This window comes from Molossus molossus, unplaced genomic scaffold, assembly GCF_014108415.1.
Source record: "Molossus molossus isolate mMolMol1 unplaced genomic scaffold, mMolMol1.p scaffold_m16_p_20, whole genome shotgun sequence".
NCBI lineage: Eukaryota > Metazoa > Chordata > Mammalia > Chiroptera > Molossidae > Molossus > Molossus molossus.
In genome coordinates, this window is record NW_023425356.1 from 24113576 (window position 1) to 24129391 (window position 15816).

The 15816-nt window shown below is 51.5% G+C and overlaps 1 protein-coding gene across 1 annotated transcript; it reads left to right on the forward strand.

Moving 5' to 3' along the window:
* The first annotated feature begins 75 nt into the window (after positions 1-75).
* Positions 76-15657, forward strand: DCST1 (DC-STAMP domain containing 1). The gene is made up of 16 exons (XM_036273435.1): positions 76-136; positions 447-572; positions 641-715; positions 4841-4969; positions 5420-5559; positions 6298-6517; positions 6620-6763; positions 7311-7432; positions 7875-8032; positions 10486-10585; positions 10714-10809; positions 10926-11052; positions 11397-11513; positions 12003-12145; positions 12278-12391; positions 15406-15657. Exons 1-16 carry the CDS (start codon positions 76-78, stop codon positions 15655-15657), a joined length of 2124 nt encoding a protein of 707 aa, XP_036129328.1.
* Positions 15658-15816: the final 159 nt, after the last annotated feature.

Genomic DNA, 15816 nt, shown 5'->3' on the forward strand with positions numbered 1-15816 from the left:
TGGAAGCAGAGCCTCATGTCCCAGAACGGCCTTGAGGAGATTTCTGAGGTGAGAGAGGGTCCCTCAGAGCAGACTATGGACACCAGATTTCACCAGGATGGAGCAAAAGGGCGAAGGAGGAGACTTCCCCACACCAGTGAGTCTGTCATCGGAGCACAACGCTTCCTAGGGCCCTCAGCCCCCCTCCTCTCATCCAATCTCACCTCCAGGACCCCCCAGTGCTTTGGGGTCCCCACCCCTTTCATTCAGTGCTCTCCTTCAGGTGAGCCCTTTCTTCTTCTTTCACTCATGTCTGCCTCACCTCCTTCAGGATCCCTAAAGTTCCTGCCATCCTCATCCAGGTTCCCCCAGCCTCTAGTCCCCTGCAAAGCCCAAACCCTGATGAACCACATCCTGAGAGGAGTGAAGTATTGGTTCTGATGGGCTAAGCTCTTTGACCCTCTCAGCGGTGCAGAGGCTCCTGAGCTGGGGACTGCCCACATCCTGCAGCCGATTCCTGTGGCGCCAACCAGGCGAGTTTCCGGTCACTGCTGTCCTGCTGGGGGCAGGCACCGGGGGACTCCTGGCCATAGGTGAATGCGGAGCAGAGGTTAGGGGTGGGATTCATCTTTTGATCTTTGGTTTGACCCTGTCCCCTTAGGTCTCTTTCAGCTCCTGGTGAACCCTATGAACATCTATGAAGATCAGAAGATGATGATGTTGTACAGCTTGGTGGGTTAGTGCTGGGCTAGGGACAGGGACCTTAGCAAGAGGCCTGTGGAACATGGCTCAGTCCTAGGTCCCTAGGAAGGAATCTGAGCTTGTTCCTCAGCCTTGTTTGGGCTTTACGGGAAGATACAGAGGGTAGAGGCCCATCTGTGCAAAAAGGCACAGTCCTTACCCTTTAGGAGTCTACTCAATTTTAAGGCCTCTGTTATCCACATGATACTGTCCAAACTCCACGACCTTTCTTAATCCCCATCTCTCCTCACCTCTCAGGCCTTGTTTCTTGCTTCTCTTGATAAGTTCAATTAATTCATTCAGCACTAACTGTGCACCTGCTGAGAATTTATCAATGAACAAGATTGACAAGCTCTCAGCTCTTTTATTTTATTTATTTTTTTATTTTAATTTTTTTCTTTATTCATTTTTTTAGAGAGAGGAAGGGAGAGGGAGAGAGAGATAGAAACATCGATGAGAGAGAACATCGATTAGCCTCTTCCTGCAAGCCCCCCATTGGGGATCAGGCCCCAACCTGGGCATGTGTCCTGACCAGGAATCGAACTAGCGACCTTTTGGTGCATGGGTCAACGCTCAGCCACTGAGCCACACTGGCCAGGAAGCTTTCAGCTCTTTTAGAGTTTACATTCTAGTGGAGAGAGTTAGACATTAAGTGAATAAAAAATAAGCAGTAGCATTTCTGATAGTGACAAATGGTATGAAAAAAAAGGGGCTGGTGAGCACCCTAGCTTGAGTAGTCAGGGAGGACTTCTCAGAGAAGGTGACATTTGACTATCAGGAGGTGTTGGGCTGTAAGAACAGAAAACCCACCTAAAAGTGGTTTAACTGTAGAGAAAGTTCATTATCTCATATAATAAGTTTCAAGTTAGAGTGGAATTTGGATTTTGGATAATTCTGCAGCTCAGTAAACCCACCAAAGACCCTGACCCCTTTGATCTTTCTTCTCTGCCATCTTTGGCCTGTCAGCCACTCCTCTTCAGGTCATGGAGTTGCTGCAGCAACCGCAGGCATAACATCTTCTATGACTATGAGCATTCCAGCCTGTTGTTTTCTTTAAGAACAAGGAAAACTTTTCTGTAACCCCCCAGCCAGCTTCCCCTCACGTCTCCTGGTCAACACTGCAGCACATGCCCTTCCCTAAACCCGTCCCAGGCAAGGAGCATGGGACTGTCCTCACCACCAGTTTGCTGAGGGAACTAATCTCTATGGGATCCCAACAGGAAACTGCTCTTTCTCTAACCACTGTATTCAAACTGTTCTGTCACTGATGACCTTTCGCGTAGACCCTTAGCTTTTTGGTGACTTTCATTTAGAAGACAGTCCTGCTTCAGTAATTATGACTATTTTTAGGTTAAAAAGATTCAATTCAGTCTATATCAAAATTTCTTTATCAGTTCCTACTCAAGCCTCCTCCCTCCTTCCCACCCACGTCCTCAGCTCAGGCCTGACCCCTGGTGTGGGGGTCCTGTAGTGGAGAAGAAGGCAAGGTCAATCCTTTACCTTTTTCTCCACCTTCTTCCCCTTCTTCTGATGTCAGAAAGGGGATTAGAAGAATTAGAATTAGAATTAGAAAGGGACAGAAGTCTGAAGTCACCCATACTGTTATAATTCCTCTGTGTGACAGGCACACACCCTGGCTGTCTCAGAGGCCTGTTCAGGTCTCTTGAGGCTCTGTGTGGACCTTGTGGAGGCCAGATTTCTGCTGAGGGCAGTTCTATTTGGCTGACCTCAGATGGAGCTCCCCCACAGCTCCTGCAGACAGCCCACAGCCTCCTACTTTGTGGATCCCTCATACAGGCAGGTGCCCTTTTCGATGGGAACCTCACAGATGAGTTGAGGCCTGCTCCCCTCCAGAATGGCCTCTCGTACCAGAGGAAACACACACTCCTAGCCCTACCAAACTGAGCAAGGAGGGCAGCCTGCAGGTGCCCTCTCCTGCAATGATGAGAGCATGGACCACTCTCACTCCATGAGCTGCCCCTGGGCTCTGGGCTCTGGTGGCAGCCCAGGCTCTGCAGCTCAGCAGGAGTCGCGCCCAGGACAGATGACCAGGTTCCCCTTCTCAAAGCACCAGTCTCTAAAGGTTCTCTTGGAGCCTCTCACTCAACATGGGGAAGTGAACGCCCAACTTCTTCACAGTCTTCCCTCCAATGCCTGTCTACTCCCACCACTTCCCTTCACTTTCAGAACATTCAGATTTCTGGTCTTGTCTTTATATAGACTGGTTAGGGTGGAGGGATTGAGAGACTAGCTTTGCTTTCTTGGGAGTCAAGGGAGGGGGTTGGCAGCTCCATTGGGCTCTCTTTAGAATGTAGGGCAACTCTGTCAACTATCATCCTCAGCTTGAGTCTTTGGTCAAAAGGCCAAGACCACAGAAAAAGCCCCTTTCAATGCCCTGTTTTACCACAATTGGGTTAGACAAATCCAGATTTACTCCCAGGGGCCGGGGCAGGGACAGGCCTTTGCCCTTGAACGAAAGTCAAGTTATATTAGCAAGAAAGAAGGCAGAACAAACTGTTGGGTGGCACCCGGCAGGGTTTGCAGCAAACCTGCATGACTAGGTGGAGCCAGACAGGTGAAGAATACAGGGAGGGGTGCTCCTGGCTGGGGGAGCAGCCTGGGCAAAGCCCCGGGAGGAGGAATGAGCGTGGCATGTTCTAGAAACATCAGCAAGGTCTGTGTGGGTGGACATGGTGGGCGAAGGGCTAAGTAGCATGAGGTCACTTCAGGAGGGAGGCGGGGCCAGGTCACAAGAGTCTGTAGACCATGCTGAGGGAGTTTGAATCTGATCCCAAGCGTGCTAGCAAGTCATTGGGTGGCTTGAAGCAGAAAGAGGACCTGATCTGACTTGTGTTTTTACAAGATCACTCTGGCTGCCTGATAAAATCGACATATAGGTTAGCAAGAGAGGAAGTAGGAAGCCAGTTAGTCCCAGTGATAGATGATGGGAACTCTCTGAGGGCAATGGAGATGGAGTGAAACATAAAGACTTGGGATTTGCTTTTGTATGTTTGTTTGTTTTTTAACACATTTTTATTGATTTTTTTAGAGAGAAATAGAAGAGACATCGGATGTGAGAAACATCAATTGGCTGCCTCCTGCACGCCCCCTACTGGGGATAGCGCCCCAAACCCAGGCATGTGCCCTGACGGGGAATCAGACTGGGGGAATCAGATGGGGAATTGAACTGGGACCTCTTAGTCCATGGGACGATGCTCAATCCACTGAGCCACACTGGCTGGGCTGAGATTTGCTTTTGGAGACTCTTGGACGAACACTCTATCAACACAGGAATCTTCTAGGTTCCTTGACCCGTTTATGCTGTTCCTTTGGCCTAGCACACTGTCTGTGCCTTCTTACGACACTTACTCATCTTCCAGACCCAGCTGACACATCATCTCCTTTGTCCAGCCTTCGCAGCCCCACCCCTCCCTGCAGAAATGCCCACTCCCTCCTTTGCTCCCACAGCTCTTTATAAGCACCTCCCTGTGCACTGAGCACATCGTGCTGTAGTCATTTGTTTACTCGTCTGTCTCTCTCCCTGGATTATGAGCTTCAAGGGACTCACTGTCTCCTTTCATAGACCACAGAGAGACACACGTGAAACTGCTAAAACATACCAGGAGATATGTGCTTAAGGGTTAAATTAGGGACAGAGATCGTGGTGCTGTAGGTGTCAGAGCCTGGGGGATATTAAGGTGGCTCTGACCTCTCTTCTGACTGCTCTGAGCACCAGCGCCTGTTTCCAGGCTCTTTCTCTTGTTCTTTCTGCTCCCTCAGCACCTAGGGTAAATGTGAACCCAACATGGAAATGGGAACTATTGGCCCCCTTCCCTAACACAATCACATGCATCATGTACACACACAGAGTCAATCACCAACCATGACTTTCCCATCTCCAGCCATCTCTCCAAGCTCTTCGGAGACTGGCACAGGGTTGAACTCCGTAAATGGCTGTTGAATAAGTAAACAAATGAGTGGCCTTCTAGGCCTATCAGAGTCAGTGTAAATGGGGACAAGACCAGCATGGTGGTGATTCTAGAAGGAACTGGGGCAGGGGGTTTGGTAAACAAACCAGGTTCCTCACTCAGCCTCACCACATCCTGGGCTCTCCTGACAGGCTCTGGGGCCGTGGGCTGGGGGACGTCCCCTCACATTCGTTGTGCCAGCCTCCTGCTAGTACCCAAAATGCTGGGCAAAGAGGGCAGATTCTTTGTGCTGGGATACGCCTTGGCTGCCATCTATGAGGGTGAGTGTGTCCTGGGTACTAGTTAGTGACCCTGGGTGGGACACCCAATGGGAGCCAGGCCTGTGAAGGAGAAAGGGTGGGAATCTGATCCCCACTACTCCAACTTGCTGTGTATCTCTGAGAGAATTCCTCCCTGTCTCTGGGCCTCCTTAGTTTACACAGGTGAAAAAATCAAGAATTGAATGAGATGACCTCTCACAGGGCCCCATTATTATTATTATTATTATTATTATTATTATTTTGGTACGTGCCCCTAGCGCGATCCGAACCCGGGTCTCTCTGGACCACAGGCCCACGCTCTAACCGCTGGGCCAAACCGGCCAGAGCAACAGGGCCCCATTATATACAGTTCTAGAAGGCGGTCACTGCATGCAGAGTGGGAGCTAGGGGTGGGCTTAAGAGTTACTTAGCTCTAGAGGGAGATGACTCATCAGGGCATCCTCTCCCCAGGACCGGTGGCCAACCTGCGACACAACCTCAACGAGGTGGTAGCATCTCTGGGCTGCACGGTGGAACTGCAGCTCAACAACACCCGCAAAGCCTGGCGCGTCTCCATAGCTCCCCTGCGCGCCGTGTTCCAGGACCTGCTGGTCAGGACCCTACTTGGGCAGGGCCTAGGGGTCCCTATTTCCAGGGGGCCTAGATGACTTGAGCTGGGAGCTGTGACCCTGGATTTACACTTTCCCAATGGGGGGTAATACTGGCATTTTTTCCAGGACTGTCCCCAAGCATTGCAGGATGCACCCTGGTCCCTGGGCACTAAATGCCAGGAGAACACCTGATCCCAGTCATTGGGACATGCCATGCTCCACACACGTTTTCAAACACCTAAGTGGGAGGTTCTTTGGGCAGCTGAACTAGAATGTCAGGAAATTGGGGGCCTTGGCCTTGAGAATTCGGAAGCTTTAAAGCCCAGGGGACTAGAGCATTGGGTGTCAGAGACTGCGGTTTGGGAGGCCGGGAGAGTTGAGCTAGGGAGATAGGGGCCGAGGGGCTAGAGTCGGGGACATTGAGACAGCATAGTGGTCTGAGAGGTGGGTGATGTGGGGGGAAGTCCAAGGGCCTAGGGTACCCTTCCCTGACTAGTAAGGATCTGGGACGGGAGGTCTGAGGAGGAGCCGGGAGCCTGGGAGGTGAGTCCTGGGAGCCTAGGAGAGGGCTCCTAGGAACAGTGGAGAATTTAAGGTGAAAAATTGTCTCAGGGCCTAGGCTCCTGTAGGCCTCAGGTAAGAGCCCACATCTTGGCTAATGGGGAGGAGAGGCTATAGGGCAGCAGAAGCTCTAAGCCCCTATCCCTGACCTTTCCCTCCCTCCCTCCTTACCCCTAGGGTAGCAAAAAATCACTGAGAGCTGAGACTCATAACATCTCCAACTCCTTCGAGGACCTGGACGCCCAGGTGAATGGTGACACTGGCTACACACCTGAGGATGCCACAGGCTTGGAGGAGGAGACAGCCCAGCAGGTGAGGACCCACCAAGCCAAGGCCTCCAGATACCGCGTCTCCACACAGAAGATGTATGAGCTGAAGACCAAGCTTCGTTGCTCCAGTGAGGGGTGTCCCCAGGTGGGGCAGGGTGGGGGCAGGCCATGGAGCCAGGGCTCCAGGTCAGGGTGTGGGGACCTCAGACAGCCCTTGCCTCTTCCCACAGACGTGGTGAACAAGGCCATACTCAGCTGCCGCCGCTGGTTTGACAAAAAGCATGAGCAGTGCATGCAGCGCATCTGGGTCCCACTCCTCAACCACTTGCTCTGCCTGCCCATGAAGTTCAAGTTTTTCTGTGGCATTGCTAAGGGTCAGCACAGTGGCAGGAGGGTGGGGAGCACCAGGATAAGGGAGTTGAGTCCTTGGGGTGCACTGGGTAGATGTGGGGCAGGAAGCAATCAGGTGGGGAGACTTTAGGTTCTGAGGACACAGCAACCTCAGAACCAGCCTTTCCACTGACTGACTTTGTGACCCAGGGTAGTTACAGCCCTGCTCTGAGCTGTCTTTTCATCTGGAAGATGGGCATCATAACAGTGCTTATCTCATCCAGAATTTTTGAGGATTTAAGGAGATACAACATGAAGAAGGTAACAGAACTGGCACACGGAGAAGTTGCTCTATAAATATCGACTGTCTTTATGAATATTTGGTATAGTTATAAACAGGTGGAAAACGGGGGGAACTCAGGCCTTGTTCCTGGGGAAAAGAATTCAAGAAAAGCAAAGAGGGAATAGACTCAGGGTAGTAGAAAGTGATGGGCAGGGAGGCAAAAAGCAGAATGAAGAGCATCCCCAGAAGGGAAGTCTGGAGTCTGGGCACAGGGAGGCAGCCCCTCACCTGGCCTCCCTGCCCACCAGCAATGGAAGTTTGGTGCCGCAGTCGCATCCCAGTGGAAGGCAACTTTGGGCAGACCTACGACTCTGTCAACCAGTCTATTCATGGCCTGGATGGGGAATTTTCAGCCACAATTGACCTCAAGGTAGGAGGCGGGGGCATGTTGGAAGGGAGGGTGGGTAAGGAGTGGGAGGAGGGCACAGGGCACAGGGTCTGAGAAAAGGCAGGTGAGGGGGCTAACAGGAAAGAGGCTACTGGGCACGAGGAGGGGAGCAAGGAGGGAAATCGCGTTGGCGGTGGTGTGGGGTTGCACAGAGAGGAACAGTGCCGGGCCTGTGCTATGCATGGACCTGACTTTGGGATGGAATGGTCAGCCAGGTATGAGATGGTGTCAGCTCATATAGGTACAAGGGAGCAAGGCTGTGTCAAGGAGAGTGTCGAACAGAAGGAAGCAGCAGCTCCCAGGGTCCTGCGACGAGCCAGGGGACATGCCATGAGTGGGGCACCGTAGAGAGATGCCACGAAAAGGCTGGGTCTGGACCTGCGAGGCTGCAGTAGGTTGGGCCTGCACCTGTGCCCTCCAGCAGGAAGAGAAGCAGGCTGGGCTACTGGGCCTCAACACCAGCTGGGAACACATGAGCACCGAGGTGCAGGATTATGTGAGACAACAGGAGGCCAAGCTGGAGTGGGCCTTGGGGCTGCTGCACGTACTGCTGTCCTGCACCTTCCTGCTCGTCCTTCATGCGTGAGCCTTGAACCGCCCCCCCCCACCCCCGCTCCAGGAGCCCCACCCTGAGGGAAGCTGTAAGAATGGACTGTCAGAGCCCACCTCCATCCTGAATGTGAATGTTCTTGTGCCTTTGACTTTGCCTTTTATAAAGCTGGGTTCATTGTTTACACAAAGTTAAAGGAAATGTGGGCATTTTGTCAAAAGAAACATTACCCATGTTCCTACCACCTTAAAAGGGTAACCATCTTCATTTATCTACCTCCTTCCAGCCTTTATCCCAACGCTGACTTTTTTTACTTTTGATTTTTTTTTTCTTGCCCTTCATATTCCCCTTGGCTCTGACTTTGTGCCATTTTTATCGTTCAACTCTGCTTTCATTTTCTCCCGCCTGCTGCGTTGGCAGCTACTTTCCCTCCATTTAGGCCAAAGTCCTCAACCCCACCCAGTCTGGCGTCCAGCTGGTTGCCCTGAGCCTTGCTCTCCATCCCCTGCTGACCTCTGGACCCTCTGTTTTCTGTCTCCACCCCCAATGCCTGAGATGGGCAGAGGCTGGGCAGGGGCTGGGCAGGGGCTGGGCAGGGGCTGGGCAGGGACAGCCATGGGGGCTCCTGTTCCGTCTACCCCTGTTTGTAGGGCCTCGAGTGACTGCCATTGAGTGGTTATGTGTGTGTCTGCGAGAGGACAAAGATGAATGAGCCATATTCCTGCCCTCAAGAAGCTAATGGGTGAGGGCAGACAAGAGAGGTAGCTGACAAACATACATGATTCAAGGGCTGTCAGACAGGTGTGGGAGCTGAGCAGGTGCCCCTGCCAAAGCCATAAATGGGCTCCAAAAGGCTGCAGATGGGGAACCATGGTCTGGGAGAAAAGGGGTGTTTTCTTGGGCAAGGATCCTGGCATCTGTGGGATGTGGAGGGCAGAGGACTAGACCAAAGTGGGCATGGCCAGAACAGTCTGGAAAGCCCTGGGGGTGTTTGCAGGATGGACTGGAGCAGACTGAAGGCAGGAGTCCAATGTGGGTCAGAGGTTAGGGAGCCTGGCTGGAGTGGGACATGGCGGGAAGTTGGCCTGAGAAGGACCGAGGAAGAGAAAGGTGTGGCAGGTCTCAGAGCAAGCTTGGGGAGGGAGGGAAGGAGGCACAGAATCAAAAGGCACCTCCAGGCTTTCAACCTGGGTGAGGTCCCTCACTAAAGGGGCAGCATTGGTGAAGAGGTCTTTGCACAGTTGAGATAGGTCTCTCCACAAGGGGGCGCTCACAATCTTTCTTTGCATTTATAGTTATTTTACCTAAAAGGGAAAGATGTATGGATTATTTGTTACAAGGTCCCAAAACCAATAGCACTAGAAGTTGTGTTTCACAGTTCACAGAGATTATTTAATGTAATTTTATAGTTTGAAAGACATTTTCTTTTTTGTTTGTTTTTGTTTTGTTGTTGTTGTTGTTGCTTTATCCTCAGCCAAGTATACTCTTTGCATTCATCTTCAGATAGAGCAGGAGAGAGAGAGGGAGGGAGAGAGAGAGAGAAACATCAATGTGAGAGACACATATCTACTGGCTGCCACCCACACGACCCCAACTGGGGCCAGGGACAGACTGTAACCGCGGTACATGCCCTTAGCGGGAACCGAACCTGGGCCTCTCTGGACTGCAGGCCGACGCTCTAACTGCTGAGCCAAACTGGCCAGGGCAAGAATTCTTTTTTTTTTCTTTATTGATTTTTAGAGAGAGAGGAAGGGGGAGGGAGAGAGAGATAGAAACATCGATGAGAGAGAACATCTATTGGCTACCTCCTGCATGCCCCTTACTGGGAATCAAACCAGCGACCTCTTGGTGCATGGGTCAATTCTCAACCACTGAGCCACACCAACTGGGCTCAAGCACACTGTCAACAATTAACATTTTTTTCTTGGGAAATTGAAGCATTATGTGGAACCTTGGGAGACACACAGAGGAGAGTTACACCGCAGTGCACGCACAGAAAACACTGCTGAACACGAGGGAGTGTCAGAGTTGAAGGAAAATGATGGTTAGAGTGAGTTTTGCTGAAGGGACCTCCAGGAGATGTTTTGCAGTCCCAGCTGAGAGGCAAAGACTCAAGCAGTGAATGTGGGAGTCATAATGGATCAGGTGACTCTTGAAACCTTGAAGGGTTCCCCCCACCTCTGTGCCTTTGTTTCTGCTGTTTTCTCTGCTTGCTATTCATCCTGCAAGATCCTTGCCTAGGAAACCTTCCTCTACCTCCCATGCACACACCTCGTACATCTCCTCACCTCTGTTACGTCTCATCAGTTATGTAGATGTCTTTCACTGGACCATGTGCTGATGGAGGGCAGGGCAGAGACTTCTAGGATGTACATGATGCGCAGTGCATGCTGGTTGGTCAGTTGAATGATTGTGCCTTAAGAAAGCCCAGAGTTGGGGGTGAGTGCAGAGAACTGGAAAGAGATGGAGACATCCTCACCCACAGGTCATTCTCCTACATGGACAGCTATAATGGGGACATTCGCTTTGACAACATCTACATCAGCACCTATTTCTGTCAGATTGATGAACGCAGGAAGAAGCTGGTGAGTGGACCCAACCCTGCCCAAGGGTGTGCTGCTATGTGACCTGTGTGGCTTCAAGCTCCAGGAGGGCAGAGGGGGAAGGGGAGAGGGCCTTTGGTGTTCCTCACTGTGTAAACATTTTTTTCCAGGGCAAACGGACTCTGTTGCCACTTCGCAAAGCTGAAAAGAAAACCGTCATCTTCCCCTATGACCCCTCTATCCAGGCCTCAGAAATGAAAAATGTGGTGAGGATATCAGGGGAGGCAACCACGGGCACAGATATGATGGTGGAGGCATCAGAGAGGGCTCCATGCCAGGGCAGGTGGCGCTACCCGGCTCCACCCCTCCTGCGCTTGGGCAGATTAAGGAGATGATGGAGACACTGCCTGTTCTGCTGCTGCTGGTGGTGCTGTGTGGACTGGACTGGGCTCTCTACTCCATCTTCGACACCATCCGCCGCCACTCCTTCCTGCAGTACTCCTTCCGCAGTGAGCCCGCACCCCCAGGAGACGCCCCCTTGAAGAACCTCCACCCCTGGGCAGCCACCCACCCCAATTCTTCCAATTTTGTCACTTCCCTCTGGCTCTCAGCCCCTCTCTATCCTCCCCAGGGTCAAGTCTGAACCCTGCAACCTGACAACTGTTACTGGGGGCCTCAGTTTCCAACCCATTTTATATCTACAATAAGGAGGGGTTCGTATTCAGTGAGGGATGGAATGTGCAGTTGAGAAGTACTCCTATGCCCAGACCTCTCCCCACCCCCTTAACTGCAACTCTTTCCTAACATACCCCTATCCCCACCCCCATCCCATGGCCTGGGATCTTTGCCTCAGGCAGTCATAAATTGGAGGTGAAAGTTGGGGGAGACTCCATGCTTGCCCGGCTTCTTCGGAAAACCATTGGGGCCCTGAACACTTCCTCAGAGACAGTGGTGGGATCAAACAACGTGCGTGAGTGATGCTGAGATTTTGGATCGGAGGAATTGAGGGCTGAGGGGCAAGGGTCTTTCCAAGGCCAAGAGTTGGGGGACTGGGCCTTGGGTGTAGTGAGATAGGGGTCAGCCTGCTTGCATTGGGGAATCAGAGCAGGACATATCAGGTCCCACTTGAAGAGTTGGAAGATGACAGACTTGGGTCACAGGAGTCTGGGGCCTGGGTCCCTAGGGCCGGAGGGTCCCAGTCCTCTGGAGCAGCGCTGTCCAACAGAACTTGTGCTATGATGCAAGTTTTCTACATCTGTGCTGTGTTGAGCAAATAGCCACATGGGCCTAATGGCTACAGTTTTGATGACACAGCTCTTCAGGGGCAGGGGAAGGAGGAGTAAGGCAGGGTATCAGAGGTCTAACCTGCACCCTCAGTGGGATGGGGAATTCAACCAGGGCTGCCCTGTCCCTCAGCTGGTCCTGGCCAGACCCTTGACAGGCTTCCCCCAACCCCTAGCCTGTCTGCCTCAGCCCGTGTGTCTGAATGCCACAGCCTATTTGAGGGCTGGGCTACCCACTGCTCTGCTAGTGTGTCTCTGCCTGCTCCAGGCTTTCGCCTACCGGCTCCGGAGGGTCATCGCAGCCTTCTACTTCCCCAAGGTGCACCTTCCCCTGACCTCCCCACCCCTACCGACAGCGCTCACACACACCCCGCAGGGGCCTGCAGCTCCCCACAGAGTACTTTCCCTCTCAGCACTGTCACTATCACTGACGCTCCTCTCCCTGCCCCAGCGAGAGAAGAAGAGGATCCTGTTTCTCTACAATGAGCTCCTGAGGAAAAGAGCAGCCTTCACCCAACTGAGGAGGGCGGCCATTGTGAGGCAGGCACGAGAGCAGAGGGCCCGGGTAAGTCCAGGCCTGCATTCCTGTGGCTCCTGGCTGGGTCTGAGGACTGCGAAGGAAAGGCATTTTCCTTCAGTCCACCCAGCCCCCACCAAGGCCCTAGGCCTACTGAAGCTCAGTGAGTTCTGACATGATTCATGCCAAAGGAGGTCATCCAATTCCTGGAGGTCAGGGCTGTGACCATCCCTGTACCCCGAAGTCAGCCCAGCCTGAGATACTCAGTGGACCATGAGGAAGCAGGCAGCAAAGAGGAATCAGATTTGATATAGTCTGGTCAAAAGAAAGCAAGAGGGGTTCATCAGGAACAAGGGACCCAAGGCAAAGCGACGGGTTCTACTGAAAAGACGGTAGACCAGAAGCTCAGTGCAATCATAGGAGGGGAGAGGCAGGTAGGCTGGGGGTCAGAGAGGCCTCATGAAAGGGCATGTGGTATATGGAAAGGGCATGGAATTGGAAGAATCAGGTTCCAGTCTACACTCCCTCATTAAGCTGTGTGACTTTGGCCGTAGTCCTCACTGGACCTGTTTTTCCCTCTGAAGAATGGGAAGGTTAGATGGATCTGTAAGGCCTGCTCATTAGAGACTAGTGATAGAGTGATGGTCAGGTGTAGGGCTCTGGTGCCAGAGGGCCTGGGTTTAAATCCTGTTTCAAAGATTATTATTTTCCTAAAATGTGCTAGTAGCATCTTGCCCAGCCATAAAGCAACAAATTTCTCAGTAATCTTTTTTTAAAAAATCCTAACTCAAGGTCATTTTTGCATTTATCTTCAGATAGAGCAGGAGGGAGAGAGGGGGGAAGAGAGAGAGAGAAACATAGATGCGAGAGAGACCCAACCCCAACCAAGGCAGAGACAAACTGCAACCAAGGCACATGCCCTTAGCGGGAACCTAACCTGGGACTCTCTGGTCCGCAGGCCAACACTCTAAGCCAAACAGGCCAGGGCCTTTTTAATAATCTTAATTTTGACATTTGAGTAAATAATGGAAACTTTCTATTTTAAGGGCAAGTGTCCCATCAATTGGAATTAGTACCTTAAAAAAATGCAGCTCTTGAATGGAATTAATAGTGATATAAAATGTTTGATATAAGCAGTTCTTTTTTTTTTTTTTTATCCTCACCCGAGGACATTTTTCCATTTTTTGTTCAGATAGAGCGGGAGGGAGAGAGAGAGAGAGAGAAACATTGGTGTGAAGGGACACATTGAGTGGCTGCCACCCGCACGACCAACCAGGGCTGGGGACAAACTGCAACCAAGGTACGTGCCCTTAGCGGACACCGAACCCGGATCTCTCTGTACCACAGGCTGACGCTTCAACCGCTGAGCCAAACCGGCCAGGGCTAAGCAGTTCTTTTATAAAATATGTTATAAATCATTCCCTGTAATTTTTAAAAATAAAAGGTCAGTTATGGTAATTAAAAATTAAAAAAGAAAAGGAAAAAAGAAAACATGGTTCCTTCCCTTATTACTATGACAACTATGTGATCTTGAACACTTATTTAAATGCTGTGTCTTGCCCTGGCTGATTTGGCTCAGCGGTTAGAGCGTTGGCCTGCGGTCCAGAGAGAACTGGGTTCGGTTCCTGCTAAAGGCACGTACCTCGGTTGCAGTTTGTCCCTGGCCCTGGTTGGGTTGTGTGGGTGACGACCACTCGATGTGTCCCTTTCATGTTGATGTTTCTCTCTCTCTCTCTCCCCCTCCCACTCTATCTGAAAAATAAATAAATAAATGCTGTGTCTAGCTGTTTCCCTTCTGTAAAATGGAGTTAACTACTCCATTTGGTTGTTGTAAGGATTAAATTAGATTTGCTCTCATGGTGCAAGAACATAGAAAGTTCTATATACATGTTAGTGTCATTGTGTGACCCTAGGCAAGTGACCACTTCTCCAACCATTAGTTTTCTCACCTGAAAAAGAGATGATGATAATAATAACAATCTGCCGTATATGGTTACTATCTGAATTGAGTTAATTTATTTACAGTTTCTTAGTACAGGGCCCAATATTATTTTTAAAATAATAAGTGGCACCCATTTTTATTTAATCAGCCCTAACCAAACTCATAAAAGTGAGAATGTCTGCTTAACTTTTTCCTCCAGTGCCCAGATCCCCTATCCCTCATGAAATGCAATAGGGACTGAATGGATATCTGATGAAAAAATGAACATACTGTGATTCCATGAAGTATACTGGATTTTGATGGGCAGATGGAAATGTGAAGGGCATTCATTCCAAACTGAGGGAATAGAATGTGCAAAGAGTGACAATCCAAAGAAAAGTTATGCCAAGTGCCAGGGTAGTCTAAGACACTGGCACAGAAGAGGTAAAGTTCAGGAAGGGGTAAGCTGGAGCAGAGGCTAGAAAGGGACCAGGTTGTGTAAGGTCATGAAAGCCAAGCCCAGGAGTTCTGCCTTTAACTGGCAGGCAGTGGGGCTCCTGGAGTCTTTTGAGCAAAGAGTGACCTGATAAGGTGACCTGTGGAGAGGAATTCCTGGCAATCATGTGGAGAGCAGGTGGGAGAGAGGGGGAGCATAATGCACCAGGGTTGTGATTTGGAACGAGGGTACCTGGGTCCTGCTAGATTGATAGTTTCTGTGTGCCTTTGGGAAAGTCACTTAACCTTTGTGAGATTCATCTTTCTGATCTGTAAAGTGGGGAACACAATAGTGATAGTCTTATCTGCCCTACTCACCTCTCAGCCCCACCCTGAGAACCAAATAAGATGATTTATGGGAAAGTGCAAATGATGGTTGTTGCTGTTACTAGCTGGGAGAGTCCAGGCTTCATCCTCCCACTCTCCATCATGAAGTGCGGGGGGGGGGGGGGGGGGGCTCTCTAGGACCCACTTCCATAGCACCCTTACCCTCCAGGGGTCTTCTTTGCTCAATCCAGCTTCCTCCAACATGAAGGCATTGTCACGCCTTGAGACTTCAGACAGGAAGCCCTGTCCAGTTCCCCTCGCGCCCTGTTCTGCCACCTCACTCCCCAGTTCGCTCTAAGCTCTCCTCGCCTCCCAACAGCTCCACCACCTGGTGGACATCCTGCACCGCCGCTGCCCCTTCTTGCGCCCCTGGCTGCGCCGGCGCTGTGTGGTGTGCCAGGCACCGGAGACGCCCGAGTCCTACGTGTGCCTGACTCCGGACTGCGAGGCCGTGTACTGCAGGTCGTGCTGGGACGACATGAGACAGCGGTGCCCGGTCTGCACACCCCGAGAGGAGCTCTCCTCCTCCGCCTACAGCGACAGCAACGATGACGCTACCTACGCAGAGTGAAGGGGCGTCTTGCTCGCTCTCCCACCTCGCTCCTTCCTAGTTAATAAAAAGCCATGTACACTTCTGCTGCGGGCGCTTCGCAGGGGTCTGGTACCGGGGCGGGGAGAGGGCCGGCCTCTGCCAGGCGGGCAGTCGGGAGAAGTGGCCCGCCTGAGCGCC

Excerpts from the sequence above, each read along its gene's own strand:
- DCST1 (XM_036273435.1), top strand. The coding sequence starts at position 76 with ATGGACACCAGATTTCACCAGGATGGAGCAAAAGGGCGAAGGAGGAGA. Across the intron at positions 6,764-7,310 it reads TTTCTGTGGCATTGCTAAGG|CAATGGAAGTTTGGTGCCGC; the intron begins GTCAGCACAGTG and ends CCTGCCCACCAG. Across the intron at positions 12,392-15,405 it reads CACGAGAGCAGAGGGCCCGG|CTCCACCACCTGGTGGACAT; the intron begins GTAAGTCCAGGC and ends GCCTCCCAACAG.